The sequence below is a fragment of the Euphorbia lathyris genome, chromosome 4 (assembly GCF_963576675.1).
Source record: "Euphorbia lathyris chromosome 4, ddEupLath1.1, whole genome shotgun sequence".
Taxonomy (NCBI): domain Eukaryota; kingdom Viridiplantae; phylum Streptophyta; class Magnoliopsida; order Malpighiales; family Euphorbiaceae; genus Euphorbia; species Euphorbia lathyris.
This window is the reverse complement of record NC_088913.1, coordinates 24998382-25023497: the sequence shown is the minus strand read 5'-3', so window position 1 is coordinate 25023497 and position 25116 is coordinate 24998382. Positions and strand designations below refer to the sequence as shown.

General features: G+C 38.5%; 1 protein-coding gene across 1 annotated transcript; it reads right to left on the bottom strand.

Moving 5' to 3' along the window:
* Window positions 1–931: 931 nt before the first annotated feature.
* On the bottom strand, window positions 932–3863 carry LOC136227670 (receptor-like protein 7). Its single transcript, XM_066016399.1, has one exon. It carries the CDS (start codon window positions 3828–3830, stop codon window positions 993–995), a length of 2838 nt encoding a protein of 945 aa, XP_065872471.1. The 5' UTR covers window positions 3831–3863; the 3' UTR covers window positions 932–992.
* Window positions 3864–25116: the final 21253 nt, after the last annotated feature.

The following is a 25116-nucleotide window of genomic DNA, read 5'->3' as shown; positions in this document are numbered from 1 at the left end:
TAGATCTCTAGATCTGTTGGAAGTGCATATGGTGGCTACAATCTTTATTTTTGTAACTTTTTCTGTTGTAGCATTGGCAGAAACGGTAGATCTTATCCGTAGATCACTGGATCTACGTGGATGCATAAAAAATGACTTAGATGCGAAGGTTCAGAATGGTTCAAATGTTAAAGATTGATCTACAGTTGCTTTAAGGCGCATTTGGAGCTATGATAAATATATGTTTCAACTGTTGTTTAATGTTCGATTTGCCTATGATGACCTTTTTTGTTTTTAATAGTCATTTTCTTGCCCTAGTGGACTATGTATTAGGCTTAGCCTATATGTATGTGAGGTTTTATGCCTTACTGATCTCATCTTGTACTTGCAATTTTACTACTTAATGAAATATTAGTATTATTATAAAAAAAAAGGTTCAAGGAGTCAATCAAGTTTTTTTTGAAAAAGTTCAGGGTGCAGATGATGTATTAAGCCATAAAAGAAAGTTTGGGTTTTGTTTATAGAGGAAGACTCGTGACTTAATCACAGCCACAGCATCAAGTCAAGTCAAGACTTAATTTATATACGACTAAGTCAAATATATATATTAATAATTAATAAAGATTGATAGAAACAAATGAAGAATTGTCAAGTTTTGGTCCACTCATCCCCTGATATCAACGTAAAGCTCCTGCTTGGTTCACATTGATCTGATTATTAGCTATTTATTCTTGCCCGTAGAAGTTTGTTGATTTTCAAGGCTTTTTACAATATTTATCTGTTTATCATAGCTGGACAGACTGATTCAGATTTATCAATACGAAGAGGGGAAGATAAGTTTATCAGGTTAACATAAGATTTACAATTGAGCCTTAACTATCCGATTGAATTTTAAGTTCAATTAGTGGATGCCAAAAATATAATATTTTCATTCAGATAGCTCAAAACCAAAGAAAGCAAAGAGAGATTATTATTTAAGATATACAAACTATATTTGACACATATGATCGATCTCATTTCAGACACCGTCCAAAAAACTTGGTATGCCATTGTTGATACTTTTTAGTGTTTATTCTCCACCCAATAACTACACTTATCACAAATCCACAAGCATATCCTATAATCACAGCCTTCCAACCAAATTCAAATTCATTATGAGAATCTTCATTTGTGCTTTGAGGTTGTAATGGTCTAGATTCACATCTTTTTGATAAAGGATTTCCACAAAGCCCTGAATTCCCTGAAAATGAATCATTTTCAAAAGTGTTGAATTGGTTTCCCTTTGGTATTAGTCCCCTGAGGTTATTGTCGGAGACATTGAAGGACGAAAGGAAGTTAAGCTGCCCGAGTTGAATCGGGATTTCTCCTGACAGTTTATTTAGGGAAAGATCCAAAGCTTCGAGATTTTTCAAATTCCCCAAGGATGAAGGAATATGACCTGTGAGAATGTTGTTGGAAAGATTGAGTAATTGAAGTTGTGTAAGGCTTCCAATCACTTCCGGAATTTCTCCTTCAAACTTGTTTCCTGACAAGTTAATTGCACTAAATATCTCCTGGATTCTCTCGTATGATAACCGGCTTCCTTTGTTTATTATTGTTATGGCGTAGCTAAAATGGTTCGACCATGAAAGGCCAAGTGCTTGGAAACTTATATCAGCTTGCATATACTTCAAGGTAGTGTTATGATCGACACTTTTCATGGCGATCCAATTGTTGAAGTACTCTGATGGCAACTTCCCTGTCAAATCGTTGTAAGAAAGATCAAGAATCTGCAACTTTGGAAACTGAAAGATGGTTTCTTGTTTCCCCATTTCACCAAATAAGCTATTAGATCTCAGAATCAGCACTTTTAGATCTGGAAGAACACCTAACCAATGAGGGAAGAAATCAGTCATCTGATTTTCTCCCAGATGGAGTGACTCTAGCTTGGAACAGTTGGCTAATGACCTTGGTATCGTCCCCTCTAGTTCGTTTCCACTCAAATCCATCATTCTCAGTGCACAAGCACTCACAAATCCGTCAGGAATTTCGCCGGATAAGTTGTTGCTTCGTAAATCCAGAGCTGAAACAAAATTAGCCAATGATCCGAAGCATTGTGGAAGTGTGCCACTCAACTTGTTATTTGACAAATCAAGAGTTAAAATAGAAGTCAAGTTGCAAAATGCTTCTGGGATTTCTCTACTGAAATTGTTGTTTGATGCTATGTAGACGAAGATGGAAGGCAGGGGAATTGGAAGGGATCCTTGGAACTTGTTGGCTGTGAGATTCAAGACAAGCAAATTAGTCCATGGAAGAACAATGGAGGATTGCTCGAAACCTGTGAGCAAATTTGAATCCAAATTCAAAATCTTAAGGTTATCAGTAGCCAAGTCTGATACCCATTGAGGTACATATCCTGCAATTTTGTTGTGAGAAAGATCCAAAATCTCCAATTCGTTCTGTCCACGCAAGAAAAATGGGAACTCACTTAAATTGCATGAACTCAATCCTAAGTTTTCAAATTTGGGAAGGTCAGTAACATTGAGACTGGGATCATAATTATACATCAAAGACAAATTGTTATCCGATAATTGGAGAACAGAAAGGCTTGTTTTTTTAAGAAACAAATCAGAATTCAACGATCCAATCAAGTGGTTGGAAAACAGCACAAGAACTTGAAGATTTGGAATCCCAAAAAGGGACTCTGGAATGGAACCATTAAGTGAATTAGAACCAAGTTCAATCGACGTTAATTGGGTAAAATTACCTAACCAAGATGGGATTTCCCCATATAAATTGGTCTTCATCAAGCTCAGATAGTTGAGTTCCGTTAAGTTCCCAACCCAATACAATGTCCCAGGACTGAAATTATTGAAAGAAAGTGACAGATAAGTGAGTTTATGGAGATTGGCTATGGAAGAAGGTATGATCCCTGAGAATTTGTTACGAGAAAGGTCCAAGAATTTCAGCCTGTCAAGGCTACCAATAGAAGGTGGTAATGGCCCTGAAAAATTGCATCCCTTCGCAACAAAATTATTGAGCAATTTAAGGTTACCGATTGATTTTGGTAGCTGACCAGAAAAGCTTGTGTTCTCAAGCCTCAGTAGTTCAATTGGGCGGTAGAACTGAAATTCTGGTAAATATCCGGTGAGCTCAGGGTTATGCCGCAAGACCAAAGAACTAAGGTTAGGCAATTGGAAGATTCCAGTGGGAAATTCTCCCTGCAAATTGCAGTCTCTTAGACCTAGAGTTGACAAAGAAGATAAATTGGTGAAGCTTTGAGGTACAGTGGATGAAATGTTGACACCATTTAGATTAAGTTTAACCAAATTGGTTAACTTTTCTCCCACATCTTTAAGGCTAGGATTTTGCAGCTTCAATGGGTTGTCTGAGAGATCAAGCAAGACCAGCTCGGAAAGCCCCAAGATTTCCGATGGAATTTGACCAGAAAATTCAGAAGATGAGAGGTTTAGATATGTCAAACGTGAAAAATTCCGAATCTCAGTAGGAATTCCTGAAAAATTGAAATAATTGAAGGCAAGATTAAGAGTTGTAAGATGAACAAGGCGAAACAGGGTGTTGGTAGAGTTGATAGATCCATAAAGGCAACTGCTTGAAAGATGAAGCCCAATCACATGACCTGTGTCCTGATCGCATTCGACACCACCCCAGGAACAACAATCTTTACTCTTTGCTCCATGATTCCAGGAGGAAATTAAGGTAGAAGGAAGACAGCCATCCATGTCTGTAATAACGATGCTATCCTTAAACTGCAACAAGGATGAGCTCTCTTGATCATGGCACAAAAGCTGTTGCGCAGAAGAAGAGGAATAGATGAACGAAGAAAGAAGAAAGAGGGAATGTATCCACATAACGAAGGGAATTACAGATAAGATAATGAATTTGTCTGTATAAATTATAAGCACACATGAAGGAAAGAAATTATACTGCTCGCATCTAGAAGATGTAATAAAGTCCAGATTAAAGTCCGGATTACTAATAAATTAAGGGTAAATTACAAACTTTACCCATTTTAATATTGTGCCTACTGAAGTTCAATTCTTAACTCTATAGTCACTCAATTTTACATTTTATAAGCCGCTTGACGCCTCAAAATGACGGTTGACGTTCTCAAAATAAAAACTTCGATGAGTTAATAATAGGATAAATTTCAAATAAAACCCTTGTGGTTTCACTAATTTTCAGATAAAGGACTGTGATTTACTTTTTGTCAAAACGAGGATTGAGGTTTCTCACTTGTATTAATGCTATTAAAACCATCTTTAACGACCTGAAAATGAAATTTTTTAAGAATTAAAGTTGTTCAATGTCATATTTTCTATGGAACTACATTTTCGATTTTCGAAAATCATATTTTTTGGAATTTTCTCTCTCTAAACATTAACTTTCTCTCTCTTTACCAAACTTCATCTAAATAATCTCAAAATAAAAAAGTTTAAGAATTAAAGTTGTTTAGAATATTAGTATTTCTTAAAATATGTCATTTTTGAAGTCGTAAAGGGTGATTTTAATAGTATCAATCGAAAAAGTCCTTATTTTGTTAAAGTTGAAAACCTCAATCCTCGTTTTGACAAAAAGTAAACCACAGTCCTTTATCTGAAAATTAGTGAAACCACAGGGGTTTTATTTGAAATTTACCCTTAATAATATTCTAAGTAACTTTAATTTTTTTAAATTTTCGTTTTGAGGTAATTTAGATGTTGTTTAGTTAAGAGAGAGAGTGAATTTTTTTAGAGAGAGAAAGCTCGAAAAAATTTGAGTTTGAAAAATAAAAAATGTGGTTTCATAATAAATGTCGTTCTGAACAACTTTAATTCTTGAATATTTTGAGGTCGTTAACGGTTATTTTGAGGAGTTAGTTAAAATTGAGTGACTACCGATATTAAAAAGTGTAAAGTTCAATTGTCATACCACTAAAAATTGAAGTTCAATGGCCGTAATGTTAAAATGGATAAAGTTCAGTAGCCATAGGTGTAATTTACCCAATAATTAATGACACCATGATATTTTGAAATTTAGGATTATTAATTAATGTCTCAAACTTTGAGTAAATTATAGGGTTAATTATATAAAAAAAAAAGTATGATGTGGTTTCCCCAATTTGTAATGTGTTACATGTGATATTTTTTTTTTGGCAAATACCCTATAGTTGCAAAATTATATCCGGTTTTTTTACTCTGTCAAATTTGGTCAATAAGGACCTCAAAATGAAAATTTTCAAGAATTAAACTTGTTGGTATCATATTTAGTATGGAACCATATTCTTAATTTTTCAAAGTCATCATTTTTGAAGTTTTCTCTCTCTAAACATTATCTTTCACTCTCACAAAAAACACCACCTAAATGACCTCAAACCTAAAAAGCTGAAGAATTCAAGTTGATTAAAATATCACTTAACTCTTCAAAATTTTCATTTCAAAGTCGTTATCGATCAAATTCTGATAAAGTGAACTCAAATGTAAAATTTTACAAACATAGGGTTGCGTTTGAAAAAAAAATACCACAAGTACCACATCGCAAATCGGCCAAACCACAAGGTAGTTTTTTTGTAATTAATCCTAAATTATATCCACAGACACGGAACTTTATCAATTTTCAGTATGGCCACTAAACTTTAAAATATAACATAAAAATCACTGAACTTTATAATTTGTTATATATATGGCTACTCAATGCCTCAAAATGATTGTTGACGGTCTCAAAATAAAAATTTTAAAAATTAATAATATTTTAAGCAATTTTAATTCTTGAAAATTCTTGATTGAGGTCATGTAGATGTTTGAACTTTTTAAAGAGAGAAAGCTCTAAGAAATAGTGATTTTGGAAAATAAAAGATTTGATTTTGTGGTATGTCGTTCTGAACAACTTTAATTTCTTAATATTTTTATTTTGAAGTCGCATTTCGAATTAGTTAAAGTTTATTGGCTGGAAATGTAATAAAGTGTAAAACTAGTAACTTTTATATTATATTAATCGTTATATTATGAAAATAAATAAAGTTCAGTGGCTATTAATGTATTTTACCCATCAACTTGTGAGGTCCTTACCCTCAATCGTGGCAATGTTGTATTGTAACCACAAGAAAGAAATGTGAGCAGGAATAAAAACCACAATAATTAAAGGGTCAAATGGTAAATGTGTGTATGTTTTTTGGTAGAAAATGAAAGGAAAGCAAAGCAAAACAAGCAACTACACCGGGATTAGCCTAGGAAAGCTAACCCCAATTCTATCCTTTAAAAGAAGAGGAGAAAGAGCGATAGGGGGAACGGTAAGGGTAGAAACACCTAACACCCCCTCATGGCCTGCCGCCGCCAAGTGATCTGCAACACGGTTCTGCTCCCGGAAAATGTGGCTGAACTCAAGGATATGAAATGAGGGGTTAAGCCTCTTAATAACTTTAATAAGGTTGCGGCTATGAAGACCCATGGCATGACTACCCAAAATCATATTGATGGCCTCCAAGTTATCTGACTCCACAGAAAGCCTCTTAACACCCAGCCTAATCGCCAGCTGGATCCCAGAGAGAATGCCCCAGAGCTCCGCAGAGAAGGAAGAACTCAAACCCAAATTCTGGGTAAACCCAGAAAGCCAGGCGCCTCCCGCATCCCTAAGAATACCTCCGGCAGCAATCTTACCATTACTGAGGCAGGAACCATCAGTATACAAGAAAAGAAGCAAATAACTACAATTTATTACATTGTAATTTATTGCTCGAAAATGAAAGGTTTTAAGGAGGACGAAATGATCTTCCTTCTTTCTCCTTACACCGGGTTAGGTTTCTATATTTTTTTTATTACCTTTTTAGGTTGTGCTTATATATTTCATCAGAACTCTTTATCTGTCTGATTGTATCTGCTCTATATTATTCTGTCGTTTATGCTTCTTTCGGATTTAGCAAGAACGAAAATTGTTTATCTTGCCCGTAGATCAATAAATCTACGTGATTGCAAAAAAAAAAAAAAAGGATTTAGATCCGAATATTCAGAATAGTCTAAAGGATGACGTTTGGATTGCAGATGGCTTTCTACAGACTTGGATTAACGAGAAATATATTGTTGTTTTGTGTTTTTTGTGCCTTTTATAGGCTCTTTTTAGTCATTTTCATCCTTTCGTGGATATTGTATTTGTTTTAGCCTGTAATCATGTGAGGTTTTATTCCTTACATTTTACTTATTATACTTCTTCATGTTTTATCTAATGAAATTATAAGCATTTCTCAAAAATAAATAAATAAAGAGCATCTCCAATAAAGGTTGTATTGCCCAAAATTAACAAATCATATTAAAATATAATATTTTATTTTCTAATTTATCCCTATCTTTGGCAACTTTTCATACAAAAAAAATCCATTGGAAGTAACTTTAAAAGTTTTCATCATCCTCCCGCAAACCATTACTTTATATATAATTTATTTTCATCATAAATGTTGTCATAGAAATAGATCAATAGTAGATAACTAAATAATTTTTTATGTTAAAAAATAGGGTTAGTTTCAAATATAAATACATGTGGTTTGATTTCGAGCAAATAAATACATGTGGTATGCTCCGTTTTTCAAAAACGTGAAAATGGATGATGACGTCGTCTATATGCTGACGTAGCCGAGGGTAATTTAGTCAATAAGAGTTAATTTCAAATAAATTGTTGTGGTTTGCGTGTTTTTACAAATAGGTACCTGTGGTTTAGATATTTTTATAAATAAATACCCGTAGTTTGAATGTTTTTGCAAACACAAAAAATAACTACAACTTCAAAAATAATTATTTTGTCTTGATAATTGAATTTGCACTACGCCAAAACCCTCTTCAGACGACGCCGTCGTCCCTCACGATATAAATCTGTCACAGGGCTCACTGCCGTCTGATAAGGCATCAGACGACGGTCGAGTTCTGTCATCTTTCGACGCGACAAACGACACGTGCTTCCTAAGCGTCTGTCATCTTTTTCATGTTACAACGACGTTCGACTTTGTCAAAACTGTAGTATTGGATAATTTCTAATGACAGCTTCTTTATATAAACCGTCATTGTAGTATGTAAAACCATAGACCTTTTTCTTGTCATACGACATTTTTTATTATTGTTTGTATCATTGTAGATAAGTTACGACGATAGTTTTCCTCTTTGTTGCTGCCGTTCAAAGATGTTTCAGTTGACGTTGCCTTTAATTTTTTTGTCTTGTGCGTGGATTTCACATGACATTTTTCATTTAATTAAATGTCATAAAAGTCAATGAAATTTGACTACGTTAATTGTAAGACGACAGTCCTATTTTTTATTAATGTCATCTTAGCGTTTTAGTCATGACAATATTTCATTAACCTGGTATCGTGTCACGCGTCATAATATGACAATTTTTTTAATTTTGCGCTCATTCATTAATGCATTAGACGCCAGATTTTTTATCCCAACTGTGTCGTATAACCTGTAACCCTTTAATGCACCTGTACATACTGCAATTGAAATTACATGATACTAATACTCCAATTACAACCAAGCTATAAACTTCATATATATATATAACTTAACTATCCATTATTTACATAACATGTACACTAGTTGTGCACAATATATACACATAACCAGTGGGATATTATTGTATAGCAAAAAAAAGACCCAAAATATGCACAGCAACAGTGTACCACAAACTGATTATCATATTGTACGAAAACAGGATTACATACACAATCACTTCAAGTAAAGCACATGATCTGCCAATTCTGTGCGGAGATGATCCAAATCCGAATGGTTGTAAGTCAATCCACACTTGTTTATCCACTACAAAACATAAATGCTTTACTATTAGAAATTTGCTCTATATCACTGATAACAACTGCATATATCTGAACATAATATTATGGTAATGAATTAAAGGTACCTTTGCAACAAAGTTTAATTCCTTATCCATGACAATCTCCCGCATATACAGCATTATCCAAAAACCACATGTTTTATCATCTCGTTGCTCAGGTATCCCCCGTGGCACGAAATACAATGGTTAGACCCCAAAAAAGACAATATACAATTGCTTGTGTAACTGTACAACTCACTAGAAGCGGTGTCATCTTCAGCTTGGTCTTCGTCACCTTCTTTGGGTCTTTCTGAGCATAATAGAACTTCATCGCACTGCAACAAGCGTAACAACATGATAGCTTATGTGAGTAACTATTTGAATGGCGTACACATTAGAGGCATTTGGTAACTTACTTGCTCACAACATCCGTCCATTCTGTTGAATTTGGCAATCTCCTTTTCAATGGATCTAACCAATATGATTTTTTCTTCTCAATGTCAACGACATTGAGAGTCCAATGTGTTCTGCAAACATTATCCATTTCAACTGTATCAATGTCAGTTAATCAACTGATAAACACACAGTACAAAAGGTTCATAGTTACCCTGAGTTGTAAGGAATAAGGAATATAGAATTAGCACCACCCTGTTTGAACCGATCCATCAACTCCTTCGAGCGGTACGTTGGAGTTTTCTTAGTTCCAAGAGCAAAAGTGGTACATGGATCAACAAATAACACCCTTTCTTCCATTCGTGCTTTTTTCAATACATGGTATAGATGATTGGGCAAATACATGTATAAGTGTTGATGAAATAGATATCCAAATTAATAAATTTGTGTATTGAATTCATGTACCTCATGTAAAATGTAATTGTGTCTGCGGTCATCTCATGAAAGTGTACCATTGCATATAAATCGCTAGGCATCAATAATTGCTTTCGTTCTGCTCTGAACAACTCAGGTCCAAAAGTTTTGGTTATACATTTGATTCCATCCATCATATTGGTTCTCGCCCAGTTGCACAACTTTTGCAATGGTCGTGGTAAATTTGTTGGCAACTTAACGAAATCAATCGCCTCAGCCTCACTATTAACTTTCTTCAAGGCCTTCGCAAAAACTTTTGCTGCCTTATTTGCCTCCTGATTGCAATAATTAAATACGCATTATACAACCAAAGAAATAATCGAAACACATAATACATAGGAAATAAATGAATATTACCTCAACAGATTTGACACTACATAGCACCTTTGGCCATGCTACAATAGACCCCATTGCCTCCCTAACAACTTCCATTTCACCTTTTATCGGGTATGGCAGACATGCATCTCCATCATCAAATGACACAATCTCCACTCTATAATTGTCCTTTCCCAATGGTCGCCCATGGATTTCTGCTCTTCTTGGTCAATGTCTGATTGTATCAATCTGCCATGGGCAACAATCTTCCCACTCTCTTCCACTGATAGTGCAACCTCAATGTCAAGTTCATTGTCCTGATTCAACAATTTCAAATACAAATAATTAACTAAGTATATATAAGTGATAAATTCAACAAGCTGACAATCATAATAACCGTTTACCTCTGAGATCGTTGGAATCTCATATCCTGGGCCTTCACCAACAACTTCCTCTTCTATGGTATTAGAGACCTTTAATACCAACTTCTTCTTCGCCACAGCTTCATATTTCCCTAATATCTCCTCTCTATCGATATCATCTCGATTACAACTACCTTCTCCTGATTTGCCATTGTAAGTTGTTGGTGCAGCTGCTGGGGATTCCTCAGTCGTAACCCCATTGGACACAAGTTTCTCCATTCGATCTAGCTTTTGGACCATTTTCGCTTCAGACTTCTTTAACTTATCTTGATACATCTCATGTATCTTCTTCAATTCTTCTTCATGTTTCCTTGTTGACTCTTCCTCCCACTTTGCCCTTTCTATTTCAAGCAATGCTTGCAACTCCTCAGCTCGCTTCTTTCTTCCCCTCTTCTGACCCGGTAGCTTGAAGAATACTACCGGCTTCACAGCACCCACTCCTCTAACCCTGCCACTGTGTTCTGGATTCCCTAATACCTCAGTTAGCATATCATTACTACCTTTGGCTTTAAACACACCTTCAGCCTCCTCCTTTTCCAGTTTCAACTATGGAAATAAACATATATAAATCAGTTATACATATGCGTTTTATCAATCACATTGTGTATTTGAATAAATGCTACTTACAATTCTTTTAACCCCCTCCTCTACTTCAGTGTCCTTAAAATTTCCCAGTTTGTCTTGTCTTCACTTTATCCAATATGCGTGCCTGCTGATTTTTTCCACTTCCTCTTTTGATAGCTCTAAGGTCTGCCACATAGTACGAATAATATCAAAAATCATGCAAATCTAAAGTATGAAAATAGACAATAAACGACCATACCATTTCAACCCGGATTCCTCTGTACCCCTTGCGAGACATCCGATGGTTGTACTTGTTCTTTTGCCGCTTGGATATCTGCACTTGGCGGATTTCCTAAACAATAAAGCCATATATATATGTGTATTTATTAGAGTGGAACGAAACTCAACATTGAGATTCCCCATGATTGAAATTCTTTTTATGCTTCTGAAATTACTCCCCCGTAAGGGTTGCATCTATTGACTTAACTTAACTCTAAACCTTCTAAGATTCAATTGAGTAAAATTAATGTTTTGACTTAGTTTTGATACATGGTTAGTTTGATATCAGAGTTATGGGAAACCTTTTGCAGAGCAAATGTATCAAGTCTAATGTGTACTGAGTATATTCCTTTTTCTTTTCTTTGTTTGTTCAATTAAGACAGATCAGCATAAAGCACAATACGCAAGTGAGCGTCACATAAGATTAATCAATTTGGAATAAAAGATGCATAATTTTATAGATAGTCAGCAAGACAGAAAAAATACAAGTCAAGAGTAAAAACTAGCAGATCTAGCCAAACTATTTCTTCCTATTGACATGGGCAGAATTGACTTTGCCTTTTCCCTTTTGTTGCTGCTGACTACCAGATGCTTCTCCTGTGTGCTGAGTTCTATCAGCTTGTTCTTTCTCTCCCATTTTGCCAGCATCGGCCGGAGGAGGAACGAAGGTGTCGTTGAGAGCAGCACGAGTCAATCTCACGGAATAAGCCTTAAGCCGTTTCGTGCTTTCCCGTAGACCGTCAAAAACTGGAACACCATTGTCCAAAGTAGCACCGGGAATTCTAATGGAGGCACTGAGCATACTTAAGATATATTCTTGGGACTTTCCTACCCATGTGATAGTGTCAGTCAGCATGGCATAAGCTTGATGGTACATCTTAAGCAAAGCCGAATCATAGAACTGACGTTGAGCATTCGTGTGGCGCACATGCTTGTAGGTGGCTCGGGAGTATTGCAACAGTTCGTTCATCTTGAGTTGGTCAGTTTCCATTTCTTCCTTACTCAAGTTGAGTAGACGGACAACTTCGCTAATTTGTTCGACCGAACATTGAGAAGTTGAGGATATTAGCTCGCGAGTGCCGGTCAGATCAGAGTTCAACTTGGTAAAATGTTGATTCAACTCAGCAGAGGTAGCATAGCCCATGTTGACTGTAGAAAGACCATTGATTTGGCCTTGAAGGGAATCCATGTGATTCACCATCATTAACTGCAGTTCGGCCAGCTTGATGATGGAGTCTTGCTTGGGTTGTTGTGTTTGGACTGTTGTCATGACACTTACTAAATCTTTGAGACCATTGATCTCATTGAGGAGCTGAGTGATAGACGATATTTGTGGTGACTCAACATTTGCAAACCCAGCTGCATCGGCATGAGAAGTGTTCAAATCCTGGAGAATAGTTTGAGCGGAGTCAATAATGCGATGCCCGGACTCAGTAGCATGAAGATAGGCATATGTTGCCTCAGGAATGTGCTCAGTTGCCGGAATTCTAGTGGAATTGGAAGGGCCAGCTTGGTTAACAGCTGGGCTTTTGTTTGGAGTAGCAGCGGAAACAGGCTGCTCAACATTCTGCGATATTGGATTGGAAGGAGGTGGATCGGCAGAGATATTGACATGCTCAATGTTGGTTTGAGTTGGTGCAGGAGGAGTCAACTCAGTTTGAGCAAGATTTTCCTTTGCATGCTTTTCACTTTGAGCAGCTTGGACTTCGAGCTCTTGCTCGGTAGGGATTGGATTTTCTGGAGTCTTGGCTAGTTCCTCAGGATGAGTGACAGAGGCTTGCTTTTTCTGAAGTTCCCTTGGAGAAGGCTCAGTAGGATTGGAGAAGAATTTGAACTGCATGTCCAAGAGATCAGTGATGGCATCCAGGAGAGGAGAATCACCCAGAAGATCAATAACTGGGGATTTGTGAGCCTTTTTCTTGAGGCGCCTTAATTTCTTAGTCTTTGGAGGAGAAGGGTCAGCTTGAATAGAGTCAAGAGTTTCAGAAGGTGAATGTACCCCTAGGTCAGCTTGATCCTTTGCGGTTGGCTCAGTTTGTTCTTCAACCAGCTCAGTGTTAACTGTCTCATGTTGCTCAACATTTGTTGTCTCCTCAGCATCAAACTAACCTCCGAGATTACCCAACCTTTCTTCATCTTGGTCAGCAGGGATTTTCTCAAGATCAATTTCTTGACTTCTGGCAAAATGCGAATCATCGGAGATCACAAAACCCAGAGGGGCAGCATCAATAGGACTTAGCTCCGAAGATTTCTTTTTCTTTTTCTGCAATGGTTGCTCTGGAGTTTCCTCCATCTCTTTTTCAGGCTCAATTTGCCTTTTTCGTTTCTCTGCTGACTTAGGTGTGTCCTGAGTTTGCTCAGCATCAACTTTATTCCCCTTTGATACAAACCGGATTTTCTTTGGGGCAGCATTAACATCTTTAGAAGAGGTTTGGATAGCTTTCCTCTTCTTCTCTCGCTTAGCTTGGTCAACAGGTTCAGCCATGGTGTTCTTCCCTTCCTTGGGTTGCACATCCTGGACATCATCAGCTTCTTCCTCATTTTCCTCAATGACCCTTTTTCCCTTCTTAGACTTGAGGGGTTGGTTATATACTAACCCAAACAGCAGAGCCGCTGTGATTTCAGTTCCCAAAGTCTCAATTTCATTAATCGTGTCTATTTGATGATCTTCGAGGATTCTTATAATGAGGGACCCCATCCTGAGTTTCCTAGTACTTCGTTGAAGTGCACCGATAAGGAACACCGGCATGTTGAGTGGTTGATAGGTCAGCATGTGCCAGATGAAGCACTGCTCGAAGTTTGAAGCTGATGATGCTGAGTTGATTTTAGGGAAGATAAAGTTAGTCAGGATGTAGTGAGCCATCTTTTGATCCTGACCCATACATGTACTAGCTATTTCCCCTTTGTGGTCCTCCGGCTTACAGAATGTCACGACGTGGTCAAGTTTTTCCTTTGTAGTTCTGAATTCTTTCCCTTTGGCTGGTAGTTTTAGCAAGGTTGCTAGATAAGATGGGGTAATCGTTATTTTTTGGCTTTTGACATGGGTTACCAGATGGTCATCATCTTCTTCGTCAACACAGAGGTTGGAGTAGAATGCCCTTACCAACTTGGGGTAGGTTTTACTAGGAAGGGAGAAGAGTCCAGCCCATCCATTCTTCGAGATCCACTCACAAAATGGTTGCTCAGCCGTTACGAAGCTTGGAGAGAACCACTAACAACGAAGTACCTCATGGTTCTTAACACTTTTATAGACTTTAAGGAATATCTTCTCATTCGGCTGCTTGTCCTTCTTCTTCTTCTTCTTTTTCGAAGAGGTTGCGAGGTCAACTTGAGAGCTATTGCTTGGAGTTTGGTCATGCTGACCTTGTCCTTGAGACTTGGTGGGAGTCTCGCTATATTCCTGCTGAGGAGGAGATTTAGGGTTTTCATCGGAGTGATTTCTACCGTAATCACCACCGGAGAGATTTTGGGAATCCGACATGATTAGGGGTTTCGAGATTTAGAGAGAGAGCGATGAAAATCAATTTGCCAAAGATTTCGAGTGTAAAGAGGGATAAGTGGGAATTCTTCCACTATTTATAGAGGTTCGAATTGATCCTATACGTTGAACTAGCCGTTTTACCTCGAGATGATCAATCGACAAAGATCCTGGCATTTATGACACATTTGATGCATTCGTTTTCTCCATTATTGCGATTACGTCACCCTAGGTGGCTATTTATGGCACGTGTGCTAGCATTAATTGGGCAAGTGAATTTTACTCAGCATTAAGAATATCAAACGTTTAAGATATTAGGTGCTCAGCTTTTACGTAGAGGAAGTTTTATATGTAAAGTAACTCAACCCAATAGTAATCACTCAGTGTGTATGTCTGGTCAGCATAAAGTGATTTTTTGCGTTTATTCATCTCGGCTCAGTTTGGGTAAGTCACTTAGCATGCAATAGCTACACAACATATAGTATAATCACTCAATATTCAATTAAGCACATGGTATTATTGGAGAGGATTAGACATACCGATAGCTTCCCTTAATATGTTGAATTGCTCATGAGCCAAAGGCTTAGTGAAGATATCCACAAGTTGGTCATCTGTTGGTACGTAGGTCAGCTTGATCTCACCCTTGAGTACATGATCTCTAATGAAGTGATGCCTTATGCTGACATGCTTCATCCTGCTGTGTTGGATTGGATTTTTTGATAGGTCAATAGCGCTTTTGTTGTCGCATTTGACTTTGATTGTTTCTGTTTTGACTCCGTAATCCTCAAGCTGTTGCTTAATCCATAGAACTTGAGCCACACAGCTTCCAGCAGCAATGTACTCAGCTTCAGTTGTAGACAGAGCAACTGATGACTGCATCTTGTTGAACCAAGATACTAGACAGCTTCCAAGGAAGTGACATCCTCCCGAAGTACTCTTACGCTCTAGCATAACTCGTCCATAGTCAGCATCAGTGTATCAATTGAGTGTGAAGTCATTTGAATTTGGATACCATAAACCTACATTAACTGAGCTCTGCAAATATCTAAAAATTTGTTTTACAGCTACAATGTGAGATTCCCTGGGGTCAGCTTGATATCTAGCGCAATAGCATACTGAGTACTGAATATCAGGTCTACTAGCAGTAAGATAGAGTAAAGAGCCAATCATACCTCGATATAGCTTACTATCTACTGACTTACCTTTCTCATCCATGCATAGGACAGTGTCAGTACCCATTGGGGTTGATATGGGTTTACAATCTTCCATATCAAACTTTTTGAGCATTTCCTTGGCATACTTGGACTGACTAATAAAGATGTCGTTCTTACCTTGCTTGATTTGAAGTCCAAGGAAGAAGTTGAGTTCGCCCATCATAGACATTTCGAACTCAGCTTGCATCTGTTTACTAAATTCTTTGCACAAAGATTCGTCAGTAGCACCAAAGATTATATCATCTACGTAAATTTGTGCTAGTAAGGTATTTTTACCCTTTTTCTTAATGAACAAGGTTGTGTCAGCTTTGCCTCTGACATAGTTCCTGGTCAGCAGGAAGTTGGTCAACCTCTCATACCAAGCACGTGGTGCTTGCTTTAGGCCATACAGGGCCTTCTTGAGCTTATAAATATGGTTTGGAAATTTTGGATCTTCAAACCCTGGAGGCTGACTAACATATACCTCTTCGTTTATAAGGCCATTAAGAAAAGCACTTTTAACATCCATTTGATATAGTTTAAAGTTCATATAACTGGCGTATGCACACAATATTTGTATAGCCTCTAATCTAGCAACGGGTGCAAAGGTTTCACCATAGTCAATGCCCTCTTGCTGACTATAGCCTTGGGCTACAAGTCGGGCTTTATTTCTGACTTGTTCATCTAGTTTATTCCTAAAGACCCACTTAGTTCCTATGGTCTTTTGGTTCCTAGGTTTTGGCACTAAATCCTATACCTCATTTCTTTTGAACTGATCAAGCTCTTCTTGCATAACATTGATCCATTGCTCGTCATGCTCAGCTTCGGCGAAATTCTTTGGCTCAAGGACTGAGACGAATGCAACATTACTAAGGTATTTTCTAAGCTGATCTCTTGTCATCAGCTTGTTGTCAGCAGCATCAAGAATGGACTTCTCCGAATGTCCTCTTGGAATTTTGATTTCCTTGGGCAATGTTGAGTTGCTTGGAATAGGTGTTTCTACAATATCTGCAATAGTAGATTGGTCAGCAAAGGTAATTTCAGGTTCGTGTTTACCTTTGGTCAGCCCTTGTACTGATGACTCAGTGGCTCCTATTTGGTCAGCGGAAGCTGAGCTCGGTTCATCTTCGGCGGATTGAGTTGTCTTTCCTGCAGGGTCAGTTTCATCGAACTCTATATGGACATACTCTTCAACAACTTGAGTTCGTTTATTATACACCCTATATGCTTTACTGTTAGTTGAGTACCCTAAAAAGATCGTTTCGTCAGCTTTAGCATCAAATTTTGCAAGGTTATCTTTTGTATTGAGTATAAAACATTTACACCCAAAAGCACGAAAGTAGCCAATATTGGGCTTTCGTCCTTTCCAAAGTTCGTATGGGGTTTTCTTAAGAATATGTCTAACTAAAGCCCTATTGAGTATGTAGCATGCTGTGTGGACAGCTTCACCCCAGAAATACTTTGGAAGCCTATTTTCGCTCAGCATTGTCCTAGCAATTTCGACAATTGTTTTGTTCTTCATTTCAACAACCCCATTTTGTTGAGGAGTTCTATGAGCAGAGAAATTATGGTCAATACCACTGGTTTCACAGAATTCGTCAAACTATTGGTTTTTGAATTCTCCACCATTGTCGCTTCTAATATGAGCTACTTTTAGGTCTTTGTCATTTTCAAGCTTTTTAATCAGTGTGGTGTGATTCGCCTACCGTTAAGAAGACTCACTAAGGGATAAGTGTACCCCGTCGTTATCAAGTAATAAAATCTGGACAAGTCCAGGTATCGAATCCACAGGATTTATTTACTACAAGTATCGAGCTACTTGGTCTCAAGTGTTATCTAGGCTGTGTGGGTTTTGAGTTTGTTTTGATTAAGTTAATATACTCCTACTTGAATTATGCTACTCCTAGCTAAGTTATACTAATTCGAACTAAGTTATTCTACTCCTAATTAAGTTATTCTACTCCTAAATGATCTTTTACCAATGCAATTACCCGAAGGAACATGGAGGGATACGATGATAATGAAAATAGATTGCTTAGACAATGGAATTAAAACCTAATCTAAGTCACTTGTGTCTGAGGCGATTAACCCTACCTATCCTCCTGAGGTCCCTAGTTCGTGATTCCCTTGTAAAGCCAAAACTAGCTCTAAGGCTCAGCAATTTGGGCTTAATCTTCTATAGGGTCGTCAATCCTATAGGCACTGACTAGGTCAGATTCAGCTCGCAATATGTGCCAACTTAATTTTGGGATTATCGAATGAGTTAAACCAATCAGACAAAGCGTAAGACAGAGATTAAAGCAATAAAGTAATTGAATAAACAAAACTATAATATATATCAAAGATGAAAAGTATTGTCACGAAGATACAATGAGCCTAGGATTCATAACATGGATCAGAGGCTAGACGGAATATAAAAGAAGAAAAATCCCTTTCAGGGAACTTGTCTACCAATGCAGGCGTCTTCCTAGGACTTAAGGATGAAACTTGAGCAATCCTCGGTGAACGGAGCTTCGGAGGTGTCTTCAATGGAGGTTGAAGGAGATGGAGGAGGTGGAGAGGATTTCTCAAGGTGGGAACTTAGGTTTTTACAAAGATAAAAGATATCTAATTTACAATTGGAAATTCTTATTTATAGACGCGGTTCGGGCCCTCTTTCTGACCTAACTCGTATCCTTTTGCAGGTGGGAAGACGTGGGGTCAAACGTGTCCTCGTGGGGTCGGGAATCAGTCTTTTGACTGATTCTCGCATGTCAACTCGCCGAGCTGGTGATAGGGGTATTTTACCCCTATCTTTTAGCGTGATTTACGGGTTAATTTTAGAAGAAATAAATAAGTTTAATTGCAAAAATAGAGTGTTTTAATAAAATAACGGAATAAAAATAAATTCCATGCGTTTAGTTAAATTTCTTTGTTTTTTATTAGTTTAAGAATGTCAAGCTAACTCGGCTCTCTAGATTTGTATTGCAGGTACGAGCAAGGAGTGAAAATCCACTCCATACGCGGGGTGCATCATCCCATACGCGGGGCGTGAAACATAAAGTCAGAAATGATTGCCCTATCCACAGACACCACGTCGTATCGAGTCAGCATACGCGAGGCGTACGCCAACTTACGCGAGGCGTATAAACACATGTCAGAAATAATTGCCTAATCCTGAAAAGTCAGACTGCATGTTCTCCCTAAGTCAACGATCCATACGCGGGGCGTACCACCTTACACGCGGGGCGTGTAAGGGAGTTCTTCAATGCAAAAGGTTCAGAGACTCATTTACGCAGGGCGTGCCTCAAGCTACGCACGACGTAAAAGGACCAAATCAAGCAATAAAAAGTCAGAGTCTCAAACACGCAAGGCGCATGCCATTCCATGCAGGGCGTGTTTGAGACAACAAGATCTGCAATTGGTCCACATGCAGGAGATTTCTGATGGTATGGGCATACACGCAGGGCGTACACCACCATACGCGGGGCATATTATGGGATTTCTGCACAAAATTATGTTCCTCCATGCTTGCACCTTATGGAATTACAATCTTGCCCCTAGCTTCATCTATAAATAAGAGTGTCTAGCACTCATTTAACACACTTAGACCTTATATACATCTTTTGCTTAAAATCTTGTAGTTTTAGATTTGTTTTTAGGCTTTGTGTAACTAAACTCTTCCATCTTTAGAGTTTGTTCGTTGATCCCGGCATTCCATCGAAGTTCCGCTCCATCTCCGCACACCAAGCTCGAGAGCTCCACCATCCAAGTCTTAAGAGACGGCTTTTGAGTCCGGTTAGCTAGTTCCGAGGGTGGATTCTTCCCTTTACACTTGCTAATTAGCTTGATCTCATCCTATGTACTAGGCTTGGTTGTAATTCATATTTACACTCCATATTTATAATTTATGATTCATAATCTTCTTTTCTATATATGTGTTGATGTTTGTTACTTGTTTTGATATTCATAATTGATTATTGTGTAGGAGAACGCGATTTCCGACGCCATTTGGGCTATCTTTAGGGATTCATATAGGTGTTGCCTTACCGGAAGTGACGCCCCGGAAACCGTAGGAATTGACAAGCCACGGAACTTATGGGCCCTAATTTCTGGTCCCAAGCATTAGACACGCCTTGACTAGGAACCACGTAGTCTAAGTACTTCATGGGTCGGTTATACTACACGTAGTCATCTTTGCAAGAGCAAACCATCAACCGTATAAACATTAGAAGTCGTTATTTGTCATAGTTATAACTTATCGCATCCATATCACTTCATAGAGTTTTGTTATATAAATTCGCCTCACCCGTAGTTAGGAGTAGTTTGTAGTTAGTTCCCACATCAACCCCAAAGTATTCACCGCTTAAATAATGTATAAAACCGAGTCGTTTGATACTTGCAGTTATAAATCCCGTGGATTCGATACCCGGTCTTAATCGAATTATTACTTGATACGACGGGGTACACTTGCCCCTAAGTAGTGGCGTCTAGTAGAGATAGAGCATTTAGGAAGATCACATCCATAGTCGTAATGCACTTATCGTAATATACATTTCGTCGTAAGAAAACACTACACTAGACGACACGCATCAAGTTTTTGGCGTCGTTGCCGGGGATTTATAATTTTTGCAATATTAGACAAAACGTTTTATTGTTAGTTTAAGCATTCTTTTTGTATAAATTGTTTATATATACTTTTACTAACATCATTCTTTTTTGTTAGTTTAAGAAAACCCCAACGCTGAGGTCAACCAACCCGAAGGAAACCAAAGGCCACACATGAACAACATTCGCGGGGGCAACGACACACGTTCGATGATGGAGATCTTTGCTCCGCACCATCCCCAAAACCGTAACGGAATTATCGCCCCCACGATACCGGCCAACACGTACGAGATAAAGACCGACATGATCCAGCTGATACAACAATGCGGTCAATTCGGGGGGGGGGGGGGGGGGGGGGGGAACTCCACGAGAACCCTAACGATCATCTCGATAAATTCCTTATGTGTGCCGACACCTCTCGGCAAAATGGTGTTCCCGTTGAGGCCGTTAGACTAAAGCTGTTCCCTTTTTCTTTGACAGGGCAAGCGTTGGAGTGGCTACACTCTTTGGAGGCTGGATCCATCACGTCATGGGAGGAGCTCGAGAAGGAGTTCCTTTCCTACTATTTTCCGCCGTCCAAAACAGTCAAGTTACGGACCGATATCACATCCTTTAGGCAGTTGGAATGCGAGGCCCTTCATGCAGGTTGGGCTAGGTTCCGGAAGTTGCTCCGAAACTGCCCCCACCATGACATCCCGAAGCACGACTTGGTAAGCACTTTTTACCACGGGTTAACCCCCACTAACCATGCGACTGTTGATTCCGCTGCAGGTGGGGATCTATTTCGGAAGTCAGCTAGTGAGGCCTACGAGCTCATTCATGAGCTCGCGAGGAAAAGCGTGCAATGGCAAGAGGATCGGCTTGCCGGCTGATGCGCCCTCACCTACGGTTGAGATGAAGACTCACTAAGGGATAAGTGTACCCCGTCGTTATCAAGTAATAAATTTCTGGTTTAAGTCCAGATTATCGTCCACAGGATTTATTTCTGCAAGTATCAAGCTACTCGATCTCGGATGTTATCTAGGCTTAGGGGGTTTTGAGTTTGTTTTGTTAAATTAATCTACTCCTAGGTAGAATTATACTACTCCTAGCTAAATTATCCGATTCTAACTAAGTTATTCTACGCCTAATTAAGTTACTCTACCCCTAAGTGATCTTTTACCAATGTAATTAACCGAAGGAACGCGAAGGGATACGATGATAATGAAAATAGGATGTTTAAACAATTGAATTAAAACCTAAGTCACTTGTGTCCGAGGCGATTAACCCGACCTATCCTCCTAAAGTTCCTAGTTCGTGATTCCCTTGTAAGACCGAAACTAGCTCTAAGGCTCAGCAATTTGGGCTTAATCTTCTATAGGGTCGTCAATCCTATAGGCACTGACTAGGTCAGATTCAGCTCGCAATATGTGCCAACTTGATTTTGGGATTATCGAATGAGTTAAACCAATCAGACAAAGCGTAAGACAAAGATTAAAACATTAAAACAATTGAATGAACAAGAACTATAATATATATCAAAGATGGAAAATATTGTCACGAAGTTACAATAAGCCTAGAATTCATAACATGTATCAAAGGCTAGACAGAATGTAAAAGAAGAAAAATCCCTTTCAGGGAACCTGTCTACCAATGCAGGCGTCTTTCTAGGACTTAAGGATGAAGCTTGAGCAATCCTCGGTGAATGGAGCTTCGGAGGTGTCTTCAATGGAGGTTTGAAGGATATGGAGGAGGTGGAGAGGATTTCTCAAGGTGAAAAGCTAAGAAAATTACAAAAGCAAAAGATATCTAATTTACATTGGAAAAACCCTATTTATAGGCGTGGTTCGGCCCTCTTTTTGACCTATTTTCGTGTCCTTATTGGTGTAGGAAGTCGTGGGGTCCATCGTGGCTTCGTGGGGGCGGAATTGGTCTTTTTGACCAATTCCCGCAGGTCTGCTCGCCGAGCAGGGCGAGCTGCTCGGCGAGTAGGGCTACTCGCGACGAGCAGCGCCCTGTTCGGCGAGCAGGCCTCTGGTTGCCTGCTCGGCGAGCAGGCACAATGCCTGGGCGGTGCCTGGGCAGTGCCTGGGCGGTGCCTGAGCAGTGCCTGGGCAGTGCCTGGGCTGCTCGCCGAGCAGCACCCAGGCTGCGTGCCGATGCTCAATTCGCCGAGCGACTGCCGGGGGTCCCCGAGACTCGATCTTTGCCTGAAATTGATCATGTTTTAACCTGCACACACACATAAACTCCAAACAACATTAGTCCAAGGGCTAAATTGACCCGCCAATCGCTTATTTGAGCAAACGCTTCGTTTGGTGCGACTTTTGACGGATCAATTAGCTTCAAAAGATAACGAAATTATAATATGCATGCCATTTTGGCCGTATTTGCCTAAATTGATCATAAAACGAGCCTAAACAACGAAAAGTAAATAAAACGTTTCCAATTTCTAACTAACTCACACAAAAGCATTTAAATGCGAGAATTGCTCGCTTATTAACTAAATAACGCTAAAACCCGTCCTAAAACCGTACCCAAAGATAGGGGTTTTTGACCCATATCAAACCTCCTCGCACTTAAAAGTTTACTTGTCCCCAAGTAAACTAAAAAACTAAACCCGCAATCACAAGCAAGCTAGAAAACCTCCCGGTTTGACTAGGTGCTTGACACAATTTCGAGCATCTGTAATCACATGCATTCGGAAATACAAAGTAGAGACACGATATCCAAAAGCCGCATTTCAATTATCATAGGTCATAGTTTTAAGCAAAAGGACACATGTTCAATTAAACGAGCTTGAGGGGATCGCTAAGTAAAACACCTCACCATAGGTAGTTCACTCATTCACACAATTTTGGTGGCTAAAGTGTTTACTCTCGGCTTATGTTCTTGCTTAGGATTACGTTGATTTTGCATGTTCATCCGAGTTCCTCTACTACGCTATATGACTCCGACGATATCAAAAACAGCCTCTAATCGGGGTTGTAATGTGGGTAGAGGGTTAAAGGTACAACAAGGGTTAAAAGTTCTAGCGCTACAAAAACAAAGTTAAAGTGGCTTTAGCAAATACGAAGTGACTGAGCTTTTTATTCATCCCTTATTTTTTCTTTTTTGGGATGTTTTCTTGAGACGGGATTGATTTTTAGGAACTGGGGAACGAAGTTCTTCCCTTTTGTTCGTCTCTTTTCTTTTCTTTTCTTTTTCTGTTTTTCTCTCTTTTTTTTTCCTTTTTGGGATAGTGATGCTCATTCACTTCTTAGCCTTTTGGCTTGCTACTGTAATGCCATAAACAAAGATAAAGAGCTAGAGGAAAACAAAGGCTCAATTCGAGCTTTGTAAAAAAGATTTGGGTTAAGTAGCAAACCAAGTTGTGGTTTGCAAAAACAGGTTAGAACGAAAGAAAAATCTATAAACTACAAAAATATAGGCTCAAAGGGGCTTCCTAGAGTGGATGAAAAAGAGAAAACAAGGTAAAGAAAAGGGTTAATTCTAATGAGGCTGATTCATCGTTTATCATCTCAATTCATTGCATGTAGGTTCAACACAGTATTAGGTGCAAAATCTGTAATCTTTCCACAAGTCAAAGCATTCACACAAAAATGTCAAGAAAAAGAGCTTTTTGATGTTCGCTCTTAGGCTCAAATTCAACTCACAATTCTTTGGGTTTCAATTTTGTGTTTACTAGTTCTCCCCAAACTCAAGTTTAATGTCACATGCCTTCAATTCTTAAGTTATCTACCTAAGTAATGATTTTAGCATTTCTTCAAAAGTAGGGTCTAAATGCAAACTTTAGCTCATGCTTTTACAGATACAAGGATTGTGTCCTACACCTAAACTAGTTGTCATGCAATCTTAGATTCGGTTCTCAGCCCTCAAGGACAAATAACGAAGTTTAGATTCGAAGCAGGTTCACGGTTTTAGGTCCTAAACATGCAAAACCTAAATAAAACCCAAAAAACGCAAAACTAAACTAGACACGACGCAATAAAAATTTAAAAATTATACAATTTTTGTAAGTTTGTCTACCCCTCCTCCTCACACTAAAAATATGCAATAAGTTCCAACATTGCATCACAAACCATAAAGTACAAGTGCAAAAAGTTAAGGTGGAGAAAAAAACTTACGGATTTTATCGCAATCGCCAAAAATTTGATGATTTGCGGTGCCAAATTTTTATTATTATTATTATTATTTATTTATTTATTATTATTATTTTTTAGCTCCGTTCAGGATTAAAAAAAATCCCGAACAGTTTGCTTATCGCGGCCGAACAGCGGGCTGGACGCAGTGCCCAGTGGCGGGCTGCGCGCCAGCGCCCAGCGGCGGGCTGGGCGCAGTGCCCAGCGGCGGGCTGGGCCCTGCTCGCCGAGCTGGGCGGCAGTGCCCAGCTCGCCCGAGCTGGGCCTGTTGGGCCAAATTTTTTTTTTTTTTTTAAACCTGAAAACTTAAAAAAAAATAAAAATAAAATAAAATAAAACTAAACAACTAAAAAAAATATATTTATTTATATTTTTTTTTTCTTTATTTTATTTTATTATTTTTTTTAAACGAACACTTAAAAAAAACGTAAAAGAAAACTAAAAAGACTAAACTAAAAGATCAATGTATAATTTAAAAAATATAAACCTGAAAAGTTTTATTAAAACTTGGGTTGCCTCCC